Raw genomic sequence first — 24,591 nt, forward strand, 5'->3', positions numbered from 1 at the left:
CATGCAGTTGGCAAGCCGACTTTAGAATCATAGGGTTAGAATGGACCACAAGTGTCATCTAGTCTAACTCCCTGCTAAGATGCAGGATTTGTTGTGTTTAAACCAGCCTCCTTTTGTAAACTTCCAATGAAAGAACTCCACAACCTTCCTGTGCAGTCTGTTCCATTGTCCTACTGTACTTACAGTTAGGAAGTTTTTCTGGCGGTTTAATCTAAATCTGCTATGCTGGAATTTGAACCCACTGCCTCTTGTCCTGCCCTCTGTGGCAAGAGAGAACAACTTTTATCCATCTTTTTTATGGCAGCCTTTCAAGTATTTGAAGACCACTATCATATCCCCCTGTGACATATTGTACCTCAAAATAGCACCCTGTAATCCCCATATTCATCATTCATATATGTTTGTGATATTTCATACAAAGCATGCCTTGTAAAGTATCATATGAAAGGTCATGATCTGCTGAAACCCATTTTTCTGTACAAATATGTATATCAATAGTGTGTATGAAGTTATGAGATGTTGTTACTGAAATATGTTATAGTAGAGACTCTCAAACTTACAAGGGTGGTGATCCCCGCCCAGGAGGGTATTAATTGACCATTAATCAGCAAGGGAGTTGTAATCAAGTGTTTTACAATTCAATGACAGTTGCACAAATACCACACGATGGGCACTGCTCAGTGCTATGACAAAGACTTCAATTGAGGAGACTGGTCCAGGCTTAAGGGAGAAGCTTGTGTGTTAAGAACTGTAACAGCCAGTGTGGTGAGAAAATTTCTTGATCTAAATATTGCCTAGTGTAATAAGGTTTAATATTTAGACTGTGTGCTTATCTTTTATTTTCTTTGGTAACTATCTCTGTCCTTTTGTGCCTACCACTTATAATTACTTAAAATCTATCTTTCTGTAGTTAATAAATCTGTTTTATATTTTACCTAAAACAGTGTGTTTTGGTTGAAATGCTGGGGAAATCTCAGCTCAGTTTACAAAGGCTTGTGTGTGTCCTCTCCACATTGAGGGAGGGGCAGACTGGGTAATAAACTTACACTGATTAGGCTTCTGATCAGGGCAAGACAGTACAGCTCTGGGGTGTCAGGCTGGGGAGCTAGGGGGAATTGACTGGTTCCTTTCTCTGTGTGATTCCTGAATGGCTCAGGGAGCATTCATGCAATCTAGCTGGGTGTGGGTCTCCACACGCTAAGTGATAGCAGCATCTGGAGAGGTTTGGTGCTTGTCACTAGCAAAGCATTGTGAGCGACAGCCCAGGCTGGAGAGGTAAGGGGTCATAGAAGTACCCTATTTCCAGGTTATACCCCAGGGATCCTGCTCAGAGCACCGTTTTGACTCCTTTTCTTTCTAATTGGTCTTTCCATGGCACCTTGCCTACTATTTCTTTGTCAGTTGAAATCTGCCTTTCTGAAGTCCAGTGTCCTTGTTTTGCTGTTGTCAGGTCCTCCTTTCCATAGGATCTTGAATTTGATCAGATCATGATCACTTCCTCCAAAGTTCCCAACCACCTTCACATTTGCAACTAATTCATCCTTACTGGTCAAAATCAGATCCAAAATGGATGACCCCTTAGTTGTTTCCTCATCTTTCTGATTCAAGCAGCAAAGAATCCTGTGGCACCTTATAGACTAACAGATGTTTTGCAGCATGAGCTTTCGTGGGTGAATACCCACTTCTTCGGATGCAAGCAGTGGAAATTTCCAGGGGCAGGTATATATAAGCAAGCAAGAAGCAGGCTAGAGATAACGAGGTTAGATCAATCAGGGAGGATGGGGCCCTGTTCCAGCAGCTGAGGTGTGAAAACCAAGGGAGGAGAAACTGGTTCTGTAATTGGCAAGCCATTCACAGTCTTTGTTTAGTCCTAAACTGATGGTGTTAAATTTGCAAATGAATTGGAGCTCAGCAGTTTCTCTCTGGAGTCTGGTCCTAAAGATTTTTTGCTGGAGGATGGCCACCTTAAAATCTGCTATTGTGTGGCCAGGGAGGTTGAAGTGTTCTCCTACAGGTTTTTGTATATTGCCATTCCTAATGTCTGATTTGTGTCCATTTATCCTTTTCCTTAGAGACTGTCCAGTTTGGCCGATGTACATAGCAGAGGGGCATTGCTGGCATATGATGGCATATATTACATTGGTGGACGTGCAGGTGAATGAACCGGTGATGGTGTGGCTGATCTGGTTAGGTCCTGTGATGGTGTTGCTGGTGTAGATATGTGGGCAGAGTTGGCATCGAGGTTTGTTGCATGGGTTGGTTCCTGAGCTAGAGTTACTATGGTGCGGTGTGCAGTTGCTGGTGAGAATATGCTTCAGGTTGGCAGGTTGTCTGTGGGCGAGGACTGGCCTGCCATACAAACTTCCATACAAACGGACTTCACTAAAATAAGACAGGAGATCTACATCACTCACTTCACCTCTCTAAAAAGGAAAAAGGACTGTAAGCTGTCTAAACTCCTACCTGCCACATGGGGCCACAACCGTGATACCCCTAACCCACCCAGCAATATCGTCAATCTATCCAGCCACACACTCAGCCCAGAAGAACAGTCTGTCCTATCTCGGGGACTCTCTTTCTGCCCTGCCACCCCCACCAACATGATACAGTTCTGCGGCGATCTGGAAGCCTACTTTCGCCGTCTCCGACTCAAAGAATACTTCCAGGACAACACTGAACAGCGCACTGATACACAGTTACCCTCCCACCAACAGCACAAGAAGAAGAACTCCACATGGACTCCTCCTGAGGGTCGAAATGACAGTCTGGACCTATACACTGAATGCTTCCGCCGACGTGCACAGGCAGAAATTGTGGAAAAACAACATCGCTTGCCTCACAACCTAAGTCGTGCAGAACGCAATGCCATCCACAGCCTCAGAAACCATCCTGACATTATAATCAAAGAGGCTGATAAAGGAGGTGCTGTTGTCATCATGAACAGGTCTGACTACCAAAAGGAGGCCATCAGACAACTCTCCAATACCAAATTTTACAAGCTACTTCCCTCAGATCCCACTGAGGAATACACTAAGAAACTGCACCATCTACTCAGGACACTCCCTACACTAACACCGGAACAAATCAACATACCCTTAGAGCCCCGACCAGGGTTATTCTATCTACTACCTAAGATCCACAAACCTGGTAATCCTGGACGCCCCATCATCTCTGGCATTGGAACTCTCACTGAAGGACTGTCTGGATATGTGGACTCCCTACTCAGACCCTATGTTACCAGCACTCCCAGCTATCTCCGTGACACCACTGATTTCCTGAGGAAACTACAATGCATTGGTGACCTTCCAGAGAACACCATCCTAGCCACCATGGATGTAGAGGCTCTCTACACAAACATCCCACACACTGATGGAATACAAGCTGTCAGGAACAGTCTCCTGATGATGCCACAGCACAACTGGTTGCTGAGCTCTGTGCCTTTATCCTCACACACAACTATTTCAAATTTAATGACAATATATATCTCCAGATCAGTGGCACCACTATGGGCACCCGCATGGCCCCACAATATGCCAATATTTTTATGGCTGACCTGGAACAACGCTTCCTCAGCTCCTGTCCACTCACGCCCCTTCTCTACCTATGCTACATTGATGACATCTTCATCATCTGGACCCATGGGAAGGAGACTCTAGAAAAATTCCACCATGATTTCAACAGCTTCCACCCCTCCATCAACCTCAGCCTGGACCTATCTACACGGGAGGTCCACTTCCTAGACACCACGGTGCAAATAAGTGGTGGTCACATTAACACCACCCTATACCGAAAACCTACCGACCGCTATGCCTACCTTCATGCCTCCAGCTTCCATCCCGGGCACACCACAAGATCCATTGTCTACAGCCAAGCACTGAGGTACAACCGTATCTGCTCTAACCCGCAGACAGAGACCAACACTTAGAAAATCTCCACCAAGCATTCTCAAGACTACAGTACCCACATGAGGAAATAAGGAAACAGATCAACAGAGCCAGATGTGTACCCAGAAGCCTCCTACTGCAAGACAAGCCCAAGAAAGAAACCAACAGGACTCCACTGGCCATCACATACAGTCCCCAGCTCAAACCCCTCCACCGCATCATCAGGGATCTACAACCCATCCTGGACAATGATCCCACACTTTCACAGGCCTTGGGTGGCAGGCCAGTCCTCGCCCACAGACAACCTGCCAACCTGAAGCATATTCTCACCAGCAACTGCACACCGCACCATAGTAACTCTAGCTCAGGAACCAACCCATGCAACAAACCTCGATGCCAACTCTGCCCACATATCTACACCAGCAACACCATCACAGGACCTAACCAGATCAGCCACACCATCACCGGTTCATTCACCTGCACGTCCACCAATGTAATATATGCCATCATATGCCTGATTTGGCGGGCTGCGATGTACATCGGCCAAACTGGACAGTCTCTAAGGAAAAGGATAAATGGACACAAATCAGACATTAGGAATGGCAATATACAAAAACCTGTAGGAGAACACTTCAACCTCCCTGGCCACACAATAGCAGATTTTAAGGTGGCCATCCTCCAGCAAAAAAACTTTAGGACCAGACTCCAGAGAGAAACTGCTGAGCTCCAATTCATTTGCAAATTTAACACCATCAGTTTAGGACTAAACAAAGACTGTGAATGGCTTGCCAATTACAGAACCAGTTTCTCCTCCCTTGGTTTTCACACCTCAGCTGCTGGAACAGGGCCCCATCCTCCCTGATTGATCTAACCTCGTTATCTCTAGCCTGCTTCTTGCTTGCTTATATATATACCTGCCCCTGGAAATTTCCACTGCTTGCATCCGAAGAAGTGGGTATTCACCCACGAAAGCTCATGCTGCAAAACATCTGTTAGTCTATAAGGTGCCACAGGATTCTTTGCTGCTTCTACAGAACCAGACTAACACGGCTACCCCTCTGATACTTTCTGATTCAGAAAGTTGTCCCCTGCACATGCTAAGAACTTACAGGACATATTATATTTTGCTGTAATTGTCTTCCAACAGATACCAGGGAAATTAAAATCCCCCATTCATTCTAGCTCATGTGTGTTAGATAATCTTGTTACCTGCTTATAGAATGCCTCATCCGCTTCCTTTTCTGGATGTGCTGGTCTATAATTGACCCAATAACATCGCTACTGCTCTTTTCCCTCACCCAGAGACTCTCAGTAGGTTGACTGCTCTCTTCCCCTTGGACCTCAGAGCAAGTGTACACATTCTTGATGTACAGCCCAACATCTCCTCCCTCCCCCACCCAATACCTATCCTTCCAGGATAAGCAATAGCCCTCAATGCTGGTACTGTGATCATAAATATATGGAGATATGAAGGGACCCTGAAAGGTCATTGAGTCCAGCCCCCTGTCTTCACTAGCAGGACTGACTACTGATTGATGCCCCAGATCCCTAAGTGGCCCCTCAAGGATTGAGCTCACAACCCTGGGTTTAGCAGGCCAATGCTCAAACCACTGAGCTATCCCTCCCTGCAAGAGACTTGGCCCACAAAGTCTCTGTAATGCCAATTAAGTCATAATTTTTTTCATAGTTTATGACTTCCAGTTCATCTTGCTTGTTCCCAATACTCCTTGCAAAAGCCTAGCGATAGAGCTTTTGAATGCTGACTGAACAGAGTTTAGGGTCCTGTGAGCAATGACATGTCCCCGGGATTTTTCGTTTTGGTTCCTCCTGTGTTCAGAGAAACAGGACTTTGTACATTCCTTATAAATAAACAAGACTGCATCTAAGTGAATACCAGACACCATCGTCAACAGGGCCCTGTAATAGCCTGCACTCACCTCTTGTGAGCACCTCCTGTCTCAGTGTGAGCACCTATTGCTCTCTCTCTCTGTTTGTGGTGGGTCTTTGGTGACTCACAGTTAGGGCCAGCTTTTCCACACAGCTCAGCATCCAGTTGCTGAGCACTTCTGAGAATCCAGACATGTCTTTAGTTGCCTGGGTGGGGGCTGAGCATTTCTGGGACTCTGGCCCAGAGAGGCACAGAGCTCTGGAATTGTCAGTTCCAGCAGGTGTGTTATGAGATGCCACGAACACAGCCATTCTCAAACTGGCTGGTCATTTGGTGCTGGCTCCTCCTTGTTTCCAGCTGCAAAACAGCTCAAATACATGGCATCCTTGCCTGAGACTGTTGGTTCATGGCAGCATCTTATGGGAAAGGGGATGGGGTCACATGACAGTAAGCAAGTGGGGTGAGGAGACCTGCATGATTGTGAATGGGCGGTGCACACAATACAATCTCTCAACTATGACATGGTCTGGATTATGCCAGCCCCTGCCACAGACATGCTTTCACCTCCTACCCCTGCTGGAGTGCTTCCCACTAGCCCTGCCCTGCCTGCACTCCGCCCATCACACTTGCTCCAGGCAGTTAGCAAGGTCCATTCCTCGCCCCCTTGCTCACCTGCCTCAGGGCTAAACTGCCTCTGTTCCTACCCCCCTTCCCCATCAGGCCAGCTTGAGCTGTTTTGTTGGGATGCTTTTCCCTTCTTATTCAGCCAGATCCACCCCCGGGCCGACTCCTCCAGTGAGTTCACAGTCCAGCCATGAAATCTCTGGGATTTGGGGAGTGGAGAGATGGGCACAGCTAAATCAACCTAAAGGGGCATCTAGAGGTGACCTGCTGCTGTGTCATCAGCAGCCCACCCCCTCAGGCCAGGATTTAGGGAGACCCAGTGTTGTGAGACTGGGAAGCGCAAGGCTCTCAGTCAGCCTAGGGGCTAGAGAGAGCCATGGGGTATCTCTGCATCCAGCAGCCTCAACAAAGGCCCCCTAACACACTGGGACCTTAGCAACAGGAGGAGGTTGGTAACATCTCTTTAAGGTGCTTCATTTTTGGTTTTTACCGATTTTTACCAAAAAAGTCCCAGGTTTTACAAAAGCCATTATTCATCCAATTTTCACCCAAATGTTTAACGTGCCAGAACTCCCCAGACCCAGCTCTGGAGGGAGAGATGGTGGCTCAGGAACCTCTCCTTCCAGAGCAGAGATTCAAGTCAGACATACGGGAATTACTCCAGGCTGGTGTACGTACAGTTGTCAATCCACGCCCACTACATACTGACTCTGCAGAGAGCACGGATGGTTATCCGCAGTCAAGCAAATAAAAGTCAGTGAACTGATTTTCATGCTAACATGGGTTGAAAACAGAAATCTGAACATAAGCAGGTTTTTTAAGTTTGGGAAAAAGCAAATGCTATTTACTCAGAAAACTGCTCAGTTAATTTTTTGCACCAATTTTCACCTGCATTTTAATTTTTGTAGTAAACACTGATACATTCCCAGAAAATTTTAAAGAAAATAAAAAGCAAAAATGAAGGGCCTGATGTGCTGTACACTGAGCTCTGCAGCATGGGTCAGCAGCTTGTTAATGCCAGGCAGAGCAGGTTTGCACCAGAAATTTGCTATAAGTGTTAACACCCCCCACCCCAAATCCTTCCTTGGCCTGTGATAGTGGGGGGGGGGGGTCTTCCTGGACAGCAGCAGGGAATGGGGAGGAGCAGGGCAATCTGTGCATTCCTTTCCCTATTCCAACCAGTGTCTGCATAACCCCAGAAGGAGGCAGCACGGCTTGGCAAAGACACGCCCCAGCTGGCAGTGGCCACGCTTTGCTCCTCCCAGCTCTGCTGGGTGCTGTGTATGGAGAGCAGAGCATCATGGGTGCCCCATGTCATTTGGAGAGGGGGAAAGAGTCTGCTCATCCAGGGCCATGTGGTCTTTGCACCCTCCTCTGTAGTAGCTGGTGTGGCACTCTACATCCCAGGGGAGCACACTGTGACCTCCATCTTCATCATTTGCATATAATTGTGATATTGCCTTGTAAGGTGTCACGGTTTCCCATGGTTATGATCTACTGAAACCCATTGTTCCATCTAAATATGTAATATAATGGAGATACACCGATCTCCTAGAGCTGGAAGGGACCTTGAAAGGTCATCGAGTCCAGCCCCCTGCCTTCACTAGCAGGGCCAAGTACTGATTTTGTCCCCGATCCCTAAGTGACCCCCTCAAGGATTGAATTTATAACCCTAGGTTGAGTGGGGCTAAGGCTTGAACCACTGAGCTATTCCCACCCTCCACTGTGTCTTATTCATGCATATGAAGTTATGGGGTGTGGGAGCAGGGGCAGTGAATTGTATGGGCCCTTGGTGCCTGGGCTTCAGCAATATTCAGGGCCCGGCTCCACCAATGTTCGGGGTCAGGTCTTTCCCCCATCCCTGCCTGCCACTCTGCATGCCTCCCACAAGTGTCCTCTGGCCCCTACATGTTGCCCCCAAGCATCTCTCCAGCAAGCTCCTCCGTTCTGAGCATGAGCTATTTACACTAGGCACTCTTTGTGTTTCTAGACTCTCCCCTTTGCCGTTTACACAGCAGATTCTCGGAGCCCCTCTCCTGGACACAGAAACAGGCCCGGCATCAATTACAGCAGGATCATCCAAGTGGACTTAACTCGCTTCACTCCCAGTGACAGACAAAGGTGCCCTGGCTCCCGCACGCTGCCTGCACAACTGCTGCTGCTCTCCACGCCCGGCCGCCTGGCAGCCCCCTTCCACTGGGGCCAATGGGACACAAAGCAGCAAATGCCCTCTCTGGGGCTGAGTTGGCTGCTCCTGCTCTGTGCAGGCCCTGCAGAAACCTCCAAACAAAGGGAGCATCCTGGGGCAGAGGGCAGGTTGGCCAGAGGAGGCGGGGGCAGCTTGGGGGCAGGAGGAGGCATGGCTGGGGCAATTCTGCACCTCAGATATTCCTGGCTGCAGCAAGGCCCAGAGACCATGGCATCTGGATCACAAGCCTGAGGCTGCACTGGTCTGTGTTGGGGTCAAAGCCAGAACCAAGGAGGCAACCCCCCTCAGCCCATGCAGCAGGGCTAGCAGGTACATGGACAGGCTGAGCTGGGCGTCACTAGCCATGAAAAGAACATAAGAACGGCCATACTGGGTCAGACCAAAGATCCATCCAGCCTAGTATCTGTCTACCAACAGAGGCCAATGCCAGGTGCCCCAGAGGAAGTGAACCTAAGAGGCAATGATCAGGTGATCTGTCTCCTGCCATCCATCTCCATCCTCTGACAAACAGAGGCTAGGGACACCATTCTTACCCATTCTGGCTAATAGCCATTTATGGACTTAGCCACCATGAATTTATCCAGTTCCCTTTTAAACATTGTTATAGTCCTAGCCTTCACAACCTCCTCAGGTAAGGAGTTCCACACGTTGACTGTGCACTGCGTGAAGAAGAACTTCCTTTTATTTGTTTTAAACCTGCTGCCTATTAATTTCATTTGGTGACCCCTAGTTCTTGTATTATGGGAATAAGTAAATAACTTTTCCTTATCCACTTTCTCAACATCACTCATGATTTTATATATCTCTATCATATCCCCCCTTAGTCTTCTCTTTTCCAAGCTGAAGAGTCCTAGCCTCTTTAATCTTTCCTCATATGGGACCCTCTCTAACCCCCTAATCATTTTAGTTGCCCTTTTCTGAACCTTTTCTAGTGCTAGAATATCTTTTTTGAGGTGAGGAGACCACATCTGTACACAGTATTCGAGATGTGGGCGTACCATGGATTTATATAAGGGCAATAATATATTCTCAGTCTTATTCTCTATCCCCTTTTTAATGATTCCTAACATCCTGTTTGCTTTTTTGACCTCCTCTGCACACTGCGTGGACATCTTCAGAGAACTGTCCACGATGACGCCAAGATCTTTTTCCTAACTCGAAGTTAAATTAGCCCCCAACATATGGATAGTTGGGGTTATTTTTTCCAATGTGCATTACTTTAATGGCCTGTGAACCATCCAAGCCTCTGGGTGATTCTGAACCAGGAACAGAGAGCAGCCCAGCACCAGCTTCTGAGCCCAGGATGAAGGGCAGGTGTCTCCTCTCCTTCCTGAATGTTCCTGCGGCTCAGTCTCAATGGGTCTCACCCCTGACATCTGGCATTAGCTCTAGAGTTGCCAACGTTTTACTCACACAAAACCAAACACCCTTACCCTACCCCTAAAGGAAATAATTGAGATATACCAGTCTCCTAGAACTGGAAGGGTCCTCAAAAGGTTAGTGAGTCCAGCCCCCTGCCTTAACTAGCAGGACCAATTTCTGCCCCAGATCCCTAAGTAGCTTCCTCAAGGACTGAGCTCACAACACAGGGTTTAGCAGGCCAATCCTCAAACCACTGAGCTATCCCTCCAACGCCTGGCCCTTGCCCCACCCCTTATCTGAGGTCCCACCCCCTGCTTACTACCCCCCCCCCGTCGCTTGCTCTCCCCACCCTCACTCACTTGCTCATTTTCATGGGGCTGGCTTAGGGGGTTGGGGTGTGGGAGGGGGTGAGGGCTCTGACTGGGTTTGCGGGCTCTGTGGGGCTGGGGATGAGGGGTTTGGGTGCTGGAGGGTGCTCCGGGCTGGGATCAAGGGGTTCAGAGGGTGGGAGGGGGATCGGGGCTGGGGCAGGGGGTTGGAGCACAGGAGCAGGTGAAGGGAGAAGGCTCTGGGCGGCGCATACCTCAAGCAGCTCCCAGAAGCAGCAGCATGTCCCTTCTCCAGCTCCTACGCAGAGGCGCAGCCAGGTGGATCTGCATGCTGCCCCATCCACAGGCACCTCCCCCGCAGCTCCCATTGGCCATGGTGCAGAGCCCCCTGGCTGCCCATTCAGGGTTGGGGGGGCATGCCACTGCTTCTAGGAGCTGCTTGGAGCCACGGCAGGCAGGGAGCCTGCCTTAGCCATGCTGTGCCACCGACCGGACTTTAATGCCTTGGTCAGCAATGCCAGGGTCCCTTTTCAACCGGGCGTTCTGGTCGAAAACCAGACCCTGTCAACCTTAGCTAGCTCTGTATGAGGGGAAGCATCATCCACCATCTCTCACCAGGATTCAGCTCAGGACGGTGCCCTGGTCTCACTGCTTTCAGGGAAGTGCCCTTTGGAGGCAACATTCCCTCTATGGTCAGCCTCTGGGATGTGGCATAGGGTTGTGTCGGCCTGTGAGACATGACATAGGGTTGTGTCAGGCTGTGGGATGTGGCGCAGGGTTGTGTCAGCCCATGGACGGGTGCAGGGCTGAGTCGGCCTGCATGGACGTGGTGTACGGCAGTGTTAGCCTGCAGGATGTGGCGTAGGGCTGTGTCAGGCTGCGGGAAATGGTGCAGGATTGTGTCAGCGCACGGGACGTGGCGCAGGGCTGAGTCGGCCTGCGGGGCATGGTGCAGGGCTATGTCAGCCTGCAAAATGTGGCCTAGGGCTGTATCAAGCTGCGGGACATGGTGTAAGGCTGAGTTGGCCTGTAGAACGTGGCGTAGGGCTGTGTCAGCCTGTGGGACGTGCCATAAGGCTGAGTCGGCCTGCAGGATGTGGTGTCGGTCGTGTCAGCCTGTGGACGTGGTGTAGGGCCGTGTTAGGCTGTGTCAGGCTGTGGGATGTGGCATCAGGCTGTGGGATGTGGTGTAGGGCTGTGTTAGGCTGTGGGACGTGGTGTAGGGCCGTGTTAGGCTGTGGGACATGCCGGAGGATGTGGCCTGCAGGATGTGGTGTCGGTCGGTGTCAGCCTGTGGGACGTGGTGTAGGGCCGTGTTAGGCTGTGTCAGGCTGTGGGATGTGGCATCAGGCTGTGGGATGTGGTGTAGGGCTGTGTTAGGCTGTGGGACGTGGTGTAGGGCCGTGTTAGGTTGTGGGACATGCCGGAGGATGTGGCCTGCAGGATGTGGTGTCGGTCAGTGTCAGCCTGTGGGACGTGGTGTAGGGCCGTGTTAGGCTGTGGGACATGCCGGAGGATGTGGCCTGCAGGATGTGGTGTCGGTCGGTGTCAGCCTGTGGGACGTGGTGTAGGGCTGTGTTAGGCTGTGGGACATGCCGGAGGATGTGGCCTGCAGGATGTGGTGTCGGTCAGTGTCAGCCTGTGGGACGTGGTGTAGGGCCGTGTTAGGTTGTGGGACATGCCGGAGGATGTGGCCTGCAGGATGTGGCGCCGGTCGGTGTCAGCCTGTGGACGTGGTGTAGGGCCGTGTTAGGCTGTGGACATGCCGGAGGATGTGGCCTGCAGGATGTGGTGTCGGTTGGTGTCAGCCTGTGGGACGAGTGTAGGGCCGTGTTAGGCTGTGTCAGGCTGTGGGATGTGGCATCAGGCTGTGGGATGTGGTGTAGGGCTGTGTCAGGCTGCAAACATGGTTTTAATATGACCCACAGGGCAGCACTTGTGGTCTGAGCTAGAACTGTGTCCTCAGCTGTTTCTGCAATGAGCCGTGCTGGAATACACGGCTCCAGGAGCTCATTCACAGGCCATAGTTTTGCTTACAGGTTAGGAATAAATCTGACTAAACAGTGGATCATATTTTGATTCTTGTCAGCTCCAGATGGATTCAGGAGGCTGCATTTCCTTTTGGCCTTTACCTTCTTCGCTCTGGGCTTAGGCTGGGCTCACTCAGAGAGCGCCCGAGCAGTTTGGCCGCTTCTGGCTCAGCAGGCAGCTTTCTGACATTCATAACAGACCATGACTGTTCCTCTTCTGTACGTCCATCGTACTAGGCATCATCCACGTGACTCTCCTCCGAGGGGCAGTAACTAGAGGAGCTCAGCCACCCCACTGATGGCAAAGGAAGGTGGGGCGGTTGAGCCAAACAAGGCTCCATCTGGGGATAGAGAATCTGGCCATGTGGAAACCCAAAGGAAAAGGCCAGAGCTCTTGCTGACCCTGAGAAATGTATCTCATTTTTATCCAGCTCATAATGTTTGAATTTCAGGGCCCTTTCTGGGGAAGCCACTGAGGTCATTTTAGGAATTTCTTTCAAACCCTGGTTCTCTGTGCCTCCCAGGACAGAGACCAGCCTCCATTCCTGAGCCTAAAGTGTTCTGCAGCCTTTGGCTTGGGTTAGTATGCAGGGCTGGGGCTTCTGCCGGTTGAGTTCACACTGTTCGCTAGAGGCCATGTGATCTGGTGCGTGGGGCAGCACTGCAGAGACCTGTGTTCTCAGCCTGGCTTTGCTGCTGGGTGACCTGGTTCAAATTGCTTTGACTCTGGCTCTCCTCCCACTCTTTGTCGGTTCAGAGTGTAAGCTCACTGGGGCAGGGGCTGCGTCTCACCCCATGCAGCACCTGCACAATGGGGTTCTGGGCTCACCTGCAGCTGTTGTAATACTAGTAACAGAGCAGATTGTGAGGCTCTGCCCATATCGGTTTGTTCACCATCCGATGTTCCTTTTGATTGTCCTCCTCCCGAATGTATTTTCTCCCCTTGTTCCCCATGCCATCCTCCAGCTAGCACGGAGTCCTGCAGTGCTCTCTCGGCCACATCCTGTGCTTCTTCCCATAGAACAGCACGTCAAGTTCAAGGTCTCAGGCCCTATCTTCAAGGCACTACAGGGCCTGGGACCAGTGTATCACCAAGAGCTGAGAGCTCTGGGATGAGGACAGCGCAGGAGGCTCTGCTCCTCTGGCCCCACAGAACTTTCTGCCCCAAGCAGGAAGCTTGAGCGCCTCAGGACCCAGCCCCGACTCTGGAATGAACCCCCAGAGGAGAGAAATCTCCCCACCTCCTGGTCTGATTGCCAGCCATGCCTCTCTGTCCAACCTTCATTGACACACATACAGCAGCATGGACACATCGAAACAAAGGCCTACCAAAATGACCTACTCCACCACACCCCTGCTATCCCCATGGGAAGGGATGAACTACATGGGACAGAGGTTAGTCACGCCACATAGTGCACAGCTGGAAGGCGCTCAGATACCACAGGGATGGGGTGGGATGAGAATATGCCTTGACATGAGTAGAATCCCTATGGGTTAGCACCACCCTGAGACACTGTCACTGTGACTAGCACCCCAGGCCAAGAAAATGTGAGCAGCCCTGCTACAGTGCAGGAAGAATTGGTGAGAAGGGACTGGAAACATGCCAGATCTTGTCCCCAGAGCAAGGAACAGAGCTGGGGTCCGGGGCAGGAGCGGTGGGTATAATAGGCCAGGAGAGGCTAAACCTCCTGGCGCAGCCACCACCGACCCTGCTGCCAGACCTTTGGGCCGTGGTGGCTCCGCCTCTTCCTCCCTGCTGGGAGTGGGCTTCTGCCAGAAGATTTTGCTTATTTATCATGCACCATGCAGGTTCCTGGGCGGCTGAAGTGTGGGATCTGCTACTCAGCTTCCTGGTCCCTTAGACTCCCCAGGAGATTGCTGATGAACCTGGGAAGCTGAGTAGCAGATACCACCACCTCCGCCGTCCTGAAACCTGTGTGGCACCCAAAAGCTCAGCGTTCTCCACGCGCCACTGCCTGGCTGCTCCTCTCCAGCACTCCACCCCTCTCCGGTGCCTATAAAAACCACCTGGAGGGACCAGGCACAGAGAAAATCCTCCTCCAATCTACACATCCACTGAGGGCTGGGACAGAGCCCTCTCTGAACAGACACACTGATGGGAGGATGGCCAGGACAGAGCCTCCTACACAAAAAAACACTGGGGACAGCTAGAGTGAAGGTTAGGAGCAGAGCACACCCCACAGACCAGAGGGGAACCAAAGCTCCCCGCAACACCCAGCAGGGGAGACAGCCCTCCCCAACCCACAGCTGGGGAGAACAGCCCCACTCTCACACACATGAGGTGGACAGAACCCTCGTGGTACTATCCTAACCCCATAACGGCTCTGGACCCACCCATCGCATGCCCCTGGCCCCACTCACCTCCCATTTGCCCCCAGGCCGCATTTCCCTTCTGGGCAGGGCTCGCCCGAGGCAACAGCGAGTGTGGACAGTGTAGGGGCAGGTGATGCGTGCTTGCAGGTGCCCAGCCAGAGCGCAGATTGGGACTGTTGTGTTTGGGTTGCCTCGGGGGAGCAGCCAGGCACACGTGTGGGAGGGAGTGGGGGCCCCGCTGCCCAGAGGGTCACTGGCCTAGCTGCCCATTGGGGATGAAGGTGAACGTCATGGCACACACCAGGCAGGTTTGCAATGCACACACTGTCATTAATGTAACCAGAGCAATAGACTAGTATAGCTGTTCACATTTTAATCCTGCTAGCAAACAAATGCTGGAACAATCAGCCCTGGGAGGAGAGGAGAGGAGGAATGGAGAGGAGGCCTGGGTGGGGCATGGCCATGGGTGGAAGAGGTGGGATGGGAAGCTAGCCTCCCTGAGTGGAAGCTTCACCTGCTGCCCATGGTCTGGAGCAGGCCTGCACAACTCGTAAAGCGGCGAGGGCCACCTTCCTCCAAAGAAAACAGCTGAGGCCAAACCTCCAGCCCGAGGAAACACCCCGCCCCAGGGCCGCCCAGCCCTGCGGAAACAAACCCTCCTTCCCAGCGCCGCCCCACCAAAACAGCTGTGGGCCAAAAAGGAAGGTTGGGGTGGGGAGATGATACTTTATTTTAAATCAACCAGGGGCTCCCAGCTAAAGAGGTGGCTGGGAGCCCTCAGGGTCAAATTAAAGGGCCCGGGCTCCAGCGGTTGGGGAACTGCAGGGCCGGCTCTAGGTTTTTGCTGCCCCAAGCAAAAAAATTGTCTGTCCTCTTCCCAGCCCTGGGCCCCAGCCTCCTGCTGCCCCAGTCCTGGGCTCTCCCCCCACCCACACACACCCCCTGCCACCCCAGCACTGGGCTTCCCCCATTCCTCCCCACCAGTGCCCGCCCACCACCCTGCTGCTGCCCCAGCCCTGGGTCCCTGGTAACTCGCTCCCAGGGTGGGTCATTCAGCCGGAATGTTGGATGTGCACAAAACACAGACAGGATTGGTTCCCATATGGTTACAGAGCTGCAGTAAAGTGGAACAATTTTCAGCTTGTGTGATTGGAGGAGATCTGGATGCATATTATAAGACTGTCCTCCATAACTGAGGAAAAGTTGAGGTGCCTTTATTATTCTTTTGTTCCACTCTTTCTTTCTATGGGGAATTTGCCAATGCAATATCACTGTCTTCCTTTCAAACAAACAAAAAGGCAATGGCTGTTGAAAATAGCAATTCCAGTCCTAATAAGCATTTCTTGCTCAATTTTATCCTACTTTTTCTACAGCAAGTTACAGTGGATCAGTATATTTGAAATGAAGTAAAAGCTGCCCAAACCGAGCTTGAGCACTCCTGAATTTTGAGGTGTTCAAATCTGGAAGGCAGGTGCTGGGGGTGGGAGAGGGCTGTGGGCTCCATGGGGAGCATGGCAGCAACTGTCTGGAGCTGCAGGAGCTAGACACGCTGGTCTCAGTGGCACAGTAAGCGGTTTGGGGTTGGAGAAGGGGTAGGGGTTCCGGGGGCCGTCAAGGGACAGGGAGCAGGGGGGTTTGGATGGGGCAGAGGTTCAGGGGCAGTCAGGGGACAGGCAGCAGTAGGATAGGCATGGGAGTTCAGGAGGTTTATCAGGGGACAGGTAGGGGGTGGGGTCCTGGGGAGAAGTTGGGGGGGTCTCAGGAGGGGGCAGTTGGGGACAAGGAAAAGGGAGGCTTAGATAGGGGCTGGGGTCCCAAGGGACAGTTAGGGGCAGGGGTCTTGGGAGGGAGCAATCGGGGGACAAGGACCAGTGGTGCTTAGATAGGGGGTGGGGGTCCGGGGGGGCAGTTGGGGCCGGGGTCTGGGGAGGGGGCACTCAGCATCCAGGGGCTGGGATTTAAAGGGCTCTGGGCTCTCACCGCAGCGGGCAGCCCAGAGCCCTCTGATTCCCGGCCGCGGCTGGCATTTAAAAGGCTCTGGGCTCCTGGCGCTTGCAGGCAGCCCAGGGCCCTCTGACTCCCGGACGCGGCTGGGATTTAAAAGGCTCTGGGCTCCCTGCCACAGCGGGCAGCGCAGAGCCCTTTGAATCCTGGTCCCCACTGAGATTTAAAGGACTCTGGGCTCCCTGCTCCTGCAGGGAGCCCAGAGCCCTTTGATTCCCTGCCGCGGCTGGGATTCAAGGGCTCTGGACTGCCCGTGAGAGCGCCATGGGGATTTAGAATCCCCAGCGGGCCGCACAGTGAGGCTCCACGGGCCGTATGTTGTGCAGGCCTGGTCTGGAGGTTAAAGGTCACCTGTCTAAGCACCCTACCTTCCCTGCAGTAGACAAATGCTTTACTGCCTCCTACCCCTGGTTTGCAATGTTTGTTTAAAAGCAGAACATCAACCCTTGAGCCCAAATCCAAGAGAATCCCTAAGAAGGAGTGTGGGCACCAGCAAGAGGCTTTTCCTCCACCAATATCCTTCTAAAGGGCTTTGCTGAACTTAGATGAAAACTTCCCAGAGCGAGGAACTATTCAGGTTTTGAAGTATTGTGGGGTGTCTGTGTTTGGCTGCCTGTGTGACAGTCTGATCTACCCTGTTTTTCTGCAGGCCTGTTGAGGTCTCCAATATATACTGCAGACTCTCGCATCTTCACCCAGGGGCCAGTGTTGGTGAATCTTGACCTAGGCTTTCTTTCCTCAAGTATTTGTTAAGCCATTGAGTCAAGTCCTTCCTTCTCCATTAAAGACCTCGCCCCTGTCAAACAGGCTTCAGGAATGCCTAGTGGTGCTGGAACTCACTCACCTTTCCAGCTGGAAGACTCTGGAGACTCGTTGCTTTGGTTTTCACTCCTGATTGTTTCCAGACACTCAGCTCTCGTTCCTGTAAATGCAGAACGATGGAGCACTCCGGGTGGGTTGCCTGCACCTTCAAGACGAAATGGACAGACACCAGAACACAGGGTGTTAAAGGGCTTTCACTCTTAACATACCCGTGCCTTCTGTTCAAGGACAAAATATTCCTGTGTGTCATATTTCCACTAGCCCCAACCTCAGGCAGTCCTCACGGTGCAGCTACCCTTTATCCCTGGTTTTATTATATTTCCTTTGCTTTATGATCTTTGCCCAGTGAACAGTGTTAACAAACATGGAAATCATCGTTTACTATCCTCTCTGAGTCCCCTGTGTTTAAGAGGTCTCCTTTGAAAGCCACTGTGCCATACAGAGAATCTGTGCTTTCAAGATGGAGCTATTTGAGCCCTTTACCAGGGGAACAGGAGTGGGGGTAATGGACGGACAGCAGAGGATTTGAAACAGAGCAAGAGAACAAAATATATTAGAGACAGAAAAACTATTAGGACACGTCTCTCACATTGCTCTGTCAGCCAGGACAAGGTTGTTACCTGCAACAGATTTCCTAGTTCTTGGTCCTGTCTATTTTAACAGGTTTGAAGAGGAGACACCTGAGTAGTTGTAGAAAGGCAAAACCTTTCTCTTATTCCAAGACAAACCAGTGGAAGGTGTCTCTGCAGTGCAGGTACATTAAAGGTTCATTCAAGTTTCAGGCTCTGTCCTCTGGACAAGTGCTGAATGTACAGCACAGCGAGACATCTGGGAGAGAACTCTCAAACATATTTGAATTTCAGGATCATTCCAGGAAAGTCCATTGCTGGCACATTTTTAAAGGACAGGAAGGTTATAAACCTTTAATGAGATTGACAGTTACATAGCCTCCCACATCCCCAAGCCTCCCAAAGCAAATCACAAACTCTGCTCTGTGCCAAAGGAGAGAACAGTAGGCAGGTTGTGAAGTCAAGCACGAGAAGTTAGAAATGCCCATTCAGCCCCCTTTGGGCGCATGCATCATGACACCATCTTTATTAATATGATTTTTTCCCATCTATTTTACAGCTGGAGAACTGAGGTGCAGAAAGAGTAAGGCCAATGTTTGAAAATGCCCAAGAATTCTGCATGCCCAACCCGAGACACCTCAGGTCTGGTGTTTCAGAGGCACTAAAGCATCCACAGCTCCACTAATGTTGGAGAGGCCAGGGTTCAGTCCTTCGGAAATCAGTCTCAGGTGTCCCAAACTGGGTGCCTAGATTAGCCTTGCCATGCCTCAAATTGAGGGTCAATACGGTACAGAGCATGAGTCACTCAGATACTATGGTAACAGTAAAATAGATAGATAGATAGATGTGCATGGGATAGATAGATAGATAGATAGATAGATAGATAGATAGATAGATGTGCATGGGGATAGATAGCTGAACAGAAGAAGGTTTAAGGCCATATGGGCATCTGCTATGGTTCTACAGTGTCACCATTTGAGCCTCCTGTCTCTGCTCCTATGGCTAATGTGTTGGCCTAACCATTAGCCACTCATGGGGAGGCACAGGCAGTTGGTAAGGTCAGTTATTTCACTTCCTCAAGTAGTAGTCATTTCTTTTGGGTTTTACACAGGAACATGGGCATTGCCAAACTGATCTGGAGCCAAGGTCCACCCAGTCCAGTATGCTGTCTCTGACAGCAGCAGCATATACTTCAGAGGAAGGCGTTGGAGATCCCTCCCTAGCGCATGTGGGATAATCTGCCCCCAGGAAGGTTTCATCATAATCCCTAACAATTAGAAACTGTTTTAAAATGAAAAAGGAAATTGTGCAAAAAGTGGAAACATGACCAAATTGATCAAGAGGGGTATAAAAGAACAGTACCAGCATGTAGGGACAAATGAGACAGGCTAAGGCTCAAAATGAGTTACTCCCAGCCAGGGACAAAAAAGGCAACAAGAAAAGGTTCTTTAAATACATTAGGAGCAAGAGAAAGACAAAGGAAAATGTAGGTCCTCTACTTAGGAAAACTAATAATTGACATCAAGAAGGCTGAGGTACTTAATGCCTATTTTGCTTCAGTCTTCACTAAATAGTTAATTGTGACCAGATACTCAACACAATTAATACTGACAACCAAGGGGAAGGAATGGAAGCCAAAATAGGTTAAGAACAGGTTAAAGAATATTTGGATAAGTCAGATGTATTTAAGTCAGCAGGACCTGATGAAATTAATCCAGGTTACTTCAGGAACTAGTCAAGCAAATCTCGGAGCCTTTAGTAATTATCTTTGAGAACTCCTGAGGATCAGAGGTCTCAGAAGACTGGAGAAGTGCAAACATGGTGCCTATCTTTAAAAAGGGAGGGAACCAGGAGGAGCCAGAGAATTATAGACCAGTCAGCCTAACTTCAATACCTGGAAAGATACTGGAGCAAATTATTACACAATCAATTTGTAAGCACCTGGAGGATAATACGGTTATAAGGAACAGCCAGCATGGATTTGTCAAACCAACTTAATTTCCTTCTTTGATAGGATCACTGACCTAGTGTGTGTGTGTAAAAAGTGGGGAGAAGCAGTAGTCATGATATAGCTTGATTTTAGTCAAAACAATGAGGAGTCCTTGTGGCACCTTAGAGACTAACAAATGGCTTATTTGGGCATAAGCTGTGGCTAGAACCCACTTCATCAGATGCATGGAGTGGAAAATACAGGAACAGGTATAAATACACAGCACATGAAAAGATGAGAGTTGCACTTACCAAGTGGAGGTCAGTCTAACGATATACAATTCAATTAACAGCAGGATACCAAGTGAGGGAATAATAACTTTGTAGTGGTAATGAGAATGGCCCATTTCAAACAGCGTTGACAAGAAGTGTGTGAGTACATAGGGGAAAATTAGTATGGGGAAATTAGGTTGGGTGTAATGACCCAATCCACTCCCAGTCTTTATTCAGGCCTAATTCGATGGTGTCCAGTTTGCAAATTCAATTCCAGTTCTGCAGTTTCACGTTAGAGTCTGCTTCTTTGAAGGTTTTTTGTTGTAAAGAATTGCCACTTTAGGTCCATTATTGTGTGACCAGGGAGACTGGAAGTGTTCTCCCACCGGTTTTTGAATGTTATGATTCCTGATGTCAGATTTGTGTCCATTTATTCTTTTTGGTCGTGGCTTGGCCAATGTCTGCATGGCAGAGTGGGCATTGCTGGCACATGATGGCATATATCAGCATTGGTAGATGTGCAGGTGAATAGTCCCAATGGTGTGGGCTGGTGTTAGGTCCTGGGTGATGGTGTCCCTTGGAATAGATATGTGGACAGAGTTAGCACCGGGTTTCTGTTGCAGGGTTTGGTTCCCTGGGTTGGTGTTTTTGTGGTGTGGGTGTGTAGTTGCTGGTGAGTGCTATTTGCTTCCAGGTTGGGGGCTGGTCTGGGCAAGTGAGGACTGGCCTGTCTCCCAAGGCCTGTGAGAGTGAGAGATCATCCTTCAGGATAGGTTACAGTGGGGTTCTTGATTTTTAGTGCTGCTTTTTGACACAGTTCCGCATGATGTTCCTCATAAGTTAACTAGGAGACAGTGACTCTAGACTGAACATTACTATAAGTTGGTGCCCAACTGGCTGAAAGAACATACTCAAAGAGTTAACAATTACTACAATGGTTTGCTGTCACATTGGGAGTGGGTGTATCTAATGGGGGCTGGACTTGATGACTTCCTCACAGTCCTCCTTCTAGGCTGACATTTCTATCATTCTATGAGAGACCCTACAGCAGGAGCTCTTTAGTTCCCTCAGATACTCTGTGCTAAAGCAATCTAACTGCAATAATGCAGGTGACATCAGGGGGATCCATAGACATGTCTAATCTCTCTTCATAAAATCATCATAGAATATCAGGGTTGGAAGAGACCCCAGGGAGGTCAGCTTAGTCCATCTCCCTGCTCAAAGCAGGACTCAATCCCTGGACAGAGATTTTTTGCCCCTAGGATCCCTACATAAACTCCCTCAAGGATTGAATTCACAACCTTGGGTTTCAGCAGGCCAATGCTCAAAACCACTGAGCTATCCCTCAGGTTTTCCTAGGGGATCTCAGATGATTCCAAACATTTCCCCAGCAGTGGTTCCTAGGGACACTGGATCTCACCATTCCCGCATTCCAGGAGTTGGGAGCTGAAGTCACTGGGACAAGGGGCATATGAACTGGGGGCTTGGACAGAGCTGAGAGACAGTGAAGTTCTGATGTAGAGGCACTCCTTTGACCACATGGAATGGCTAAGGTCCACTCAGGAAAGGAGACTCCTCTGGTTTCTGGGGACTTTAGAAAGCCAGGATCTGCAGGGCCCTCCCTCCCATAGACCTTCACAAAGCTGAGGAGAGAATGGAGTGTACAGCCATGGTGGGCTGCAGCCAGTGAATGAGATTGTCTAGGACTGGAGGCAGACAGAGCTAAGGAGTTAGGGGCTTGGAGTCTGAGGAGCTCAGGAGCTGGTTAAACCAGTGGTTCTGGAACCAGGGTCTCAGTCTCTGGAGGCTGTGAGCAATTTCAGGTGGTCTGCCAAGCATGGCCAGAGTTAGGACTCACTAGGGCCCAGGGCAGGAAGCTGGAAGTCCTCTGCATGGGACTGCAGCTCAGCACCAGTTTTCCCCACCACCCACAGTTTCAAAGCCTGAGCAACTTAAAGGCCTCGCAGTGCTCCTGTGGCATGGGGGTCCTGGGCACAGCCCTGCTTGCTACCCTGGCTTCTATGCAGTAAAAACAGTTGTTGTGGCACAGCTGGGCCATGGAGGTTTTTGAAGTGAGGTTGAGGCCCCAAAGAAAAGGGCTGAGAACCATCATAGCTACCTAGGAAACCTCTGCACCCTGACAGAAAGCATTACAAAAGTTCAATCTTCCAGACACACACTAAAACCAGAGGCATCTGGCATGCTACTTTACAAACAACAAAGGCAATTCTATGCAAAAACTTAGCTACAGTTTAAGCTGCTTTGTGGAGTTCTAGAGCAGATATACAGGACCACTGGAGTACAGCTAACAACTCCTCAAACATTAAAAACTATGATATCATAAGGTCTCCATCAACAGTTTTACATGTCTTAGTTCCCAGTTCACATACACAGAGATACCTCTCTCCGAGCAGCACATTCAATGACCTTAACTCTGCCCTGCTCTAGTATTTATAAGATCCAACATCCACTTTTAAATCATAGTAAACTCTTTCTGCTGACTTTAATGGAGTTGACCAGGCATTTATACTGCAGCTCTTTTTAGCATGGCAATATGGGTAGCTGACTATATGATTAGTTGTATCACCATGGACTAAGATGCCATTTGTGAGTTGCTGTCCAAATGCAAACCAAGAGACAGTCCTTCCACATGAGCTTACAGTTGGAGTCTATTATTTGTCTGTGGCATCCAGTTGTCTCTGCCTACGGCACATACACCCTGCTTTTACAGAAAAGCCAATGTTTTAAGGATCTGTGTGAGAGGTCTGATTGTCAATGTTCACAGGGTTTGTCTAATTAAAGAAGTGCACAGAATTATTTTTGCCAGTAGGAAAATACTGCAATTTGGACATGTTTCTATGGTACAGAGCTGGGCACCTGTGAACCTTAATGTATTCCTTGGTGGCTCTGTGACACACGGTCTTTCAAGGACGAGGAGTTCAAATCCACCATGCAGGTGCTGCATATTCAGCAGCTGCGCTCAACCCACCTTTCTAGCTTGCCCGCTGCTAGAAACAGCAGGTAGTATCATGCTTTGTGCATGTCAGGCAGATTCCCAAGTCTCTCGCTAGGATCCTAGCAGTCTGGAAGGAACTGTGAATGAAAATACCTGTGTTTAAAAACCAGCTTCCTCACAACCCACGTGACTGGAGAGGTTGCATAAAGTGCTTGTGCATGGTTCTGAGAGGAAGCGGCGGTTTAGTCATACAGAATAGCTGTTTGATCACAGGTGTTTGCATGCTAGCGGTGAACGTGGTGGTCTGTGTGTGAACGTGAGGCTGGAGTGGTTCATGGAACCTCACAGCCTATGGTTTAATGTTTGGGGGGCAGGGGAAATGGCTTATTCAATGACTGGGCTGAACCACCTTGAACAGGACTCACAATGTGTCCTTTAGATTAGGACTGCAGTGATGAGGTAGGTAACCCATCCTGCTATAAAGAATTGCTGCTTCCTGTGGACTTTTGGGAGGTTTGCACAGGTGAAAGTGGTTTGCTCCAGGCATCATGTGTTCAAAATACATGGCTGGATCCTTCTACCAGTCAGCATTTTCCATCCCATTCATGGGGATGGAGTTGTCTCCAGAGCCAGAGTCTGCTCAGAGCCCTGTGTCAGCATGGTTGAGCAGACAGCCAACAGACCAACGGGACTCCATGGGGTAAATGAGAGCTGTCACTCTGATCTCATCTCAACCCAGCTGTGCAGAGACTCCAGTGAAGGGGTCAGGTGGGGTCTTCCTGGTCAGAAAATTGATCCTGCAATGCTGAGTCACCCAGTTTGAACCTAACTAATGGGCGCTGAGGCTTCTTAGCTCTGCTAGGCTGTTGAGCACCCTGTGATTGGGCCCCGAAGGACTCCCCACACTGTACAGCACCATGGCATCTGGGTTGACTCCTGCATGCACATCGCCCTGGGTTGGGATCGCCTCCCAAGCCTTGGAGGCAGTGAGCACCCAGTGGCCTTGCTTCGAAGCTTGTTCTCTCTGCTATTAGCAATTGCTCAACTGTCATTTCCAGGAAGCAGCTGCCGCTGAGCTGGTCCTGGGGCAATTCAGCAGTGTCCCTTTGGGGGTCGCTAACTGATTCCTCTGTCTCCAATGCCGGGATTGTCAGGTGCAGGAACCAAGCCAGAATTTGCAAATGCAATAAAACTGCCCTCCTCCAGGAATGCGTTAGTGCTCTGTGTCTTGCCAGGCAGTTTAGACGCGGTGGCTGTTGCAAGCACACATTTCAGGGGCTGGCAGCAACTGTAGTTGTGGATCGTGCCTGGGGTGCTCTATTCGACAGCGAGGCTGGGCTTGAATTCTCTTGCCGGGAAGGACAGTAGGGGAATCTCC

General features: G+C 50.2%; 1 protein-coding gene across 1 annotated transcript in view; it reads right to left on the bottom strand.

Annotated features, from left to right (window-relative positions):
* LOC120384950 (vasoactive intestinal polypeptide receptor 1-like) overlaps positions 1 to 17,736 on the bottom strand; it is a 65,605-nt gene extending 47,869 nt beyond the window's left edge. The window contains 2 exon segments of the mRNA XM_039504051.1: positions 17,509 to 17,577; positions 17,580 to 17,736. Coding sequence (XP_039359985.1) covers positions 17,509 to 17,577; positions 17,580 to 17,736 — 226 coding nt within the window.
* Between the last annotated feature and the right edge of the window lie 6,855 nt (positions 17,737 to 24,591).

This window comes from Mauremys reevesii, linkage group 17, assembly GCF_016161935.1.
Source record: "Mauremys reevesii isolate NIE-2019 linkage group 17, ASM1616193v1, whole genome shotgun sequence".
NCBI lineage: Eukaryota > Metazoa > Chordata > Testudines > Geoemydidae > Mauremys > Mauremys reevesii.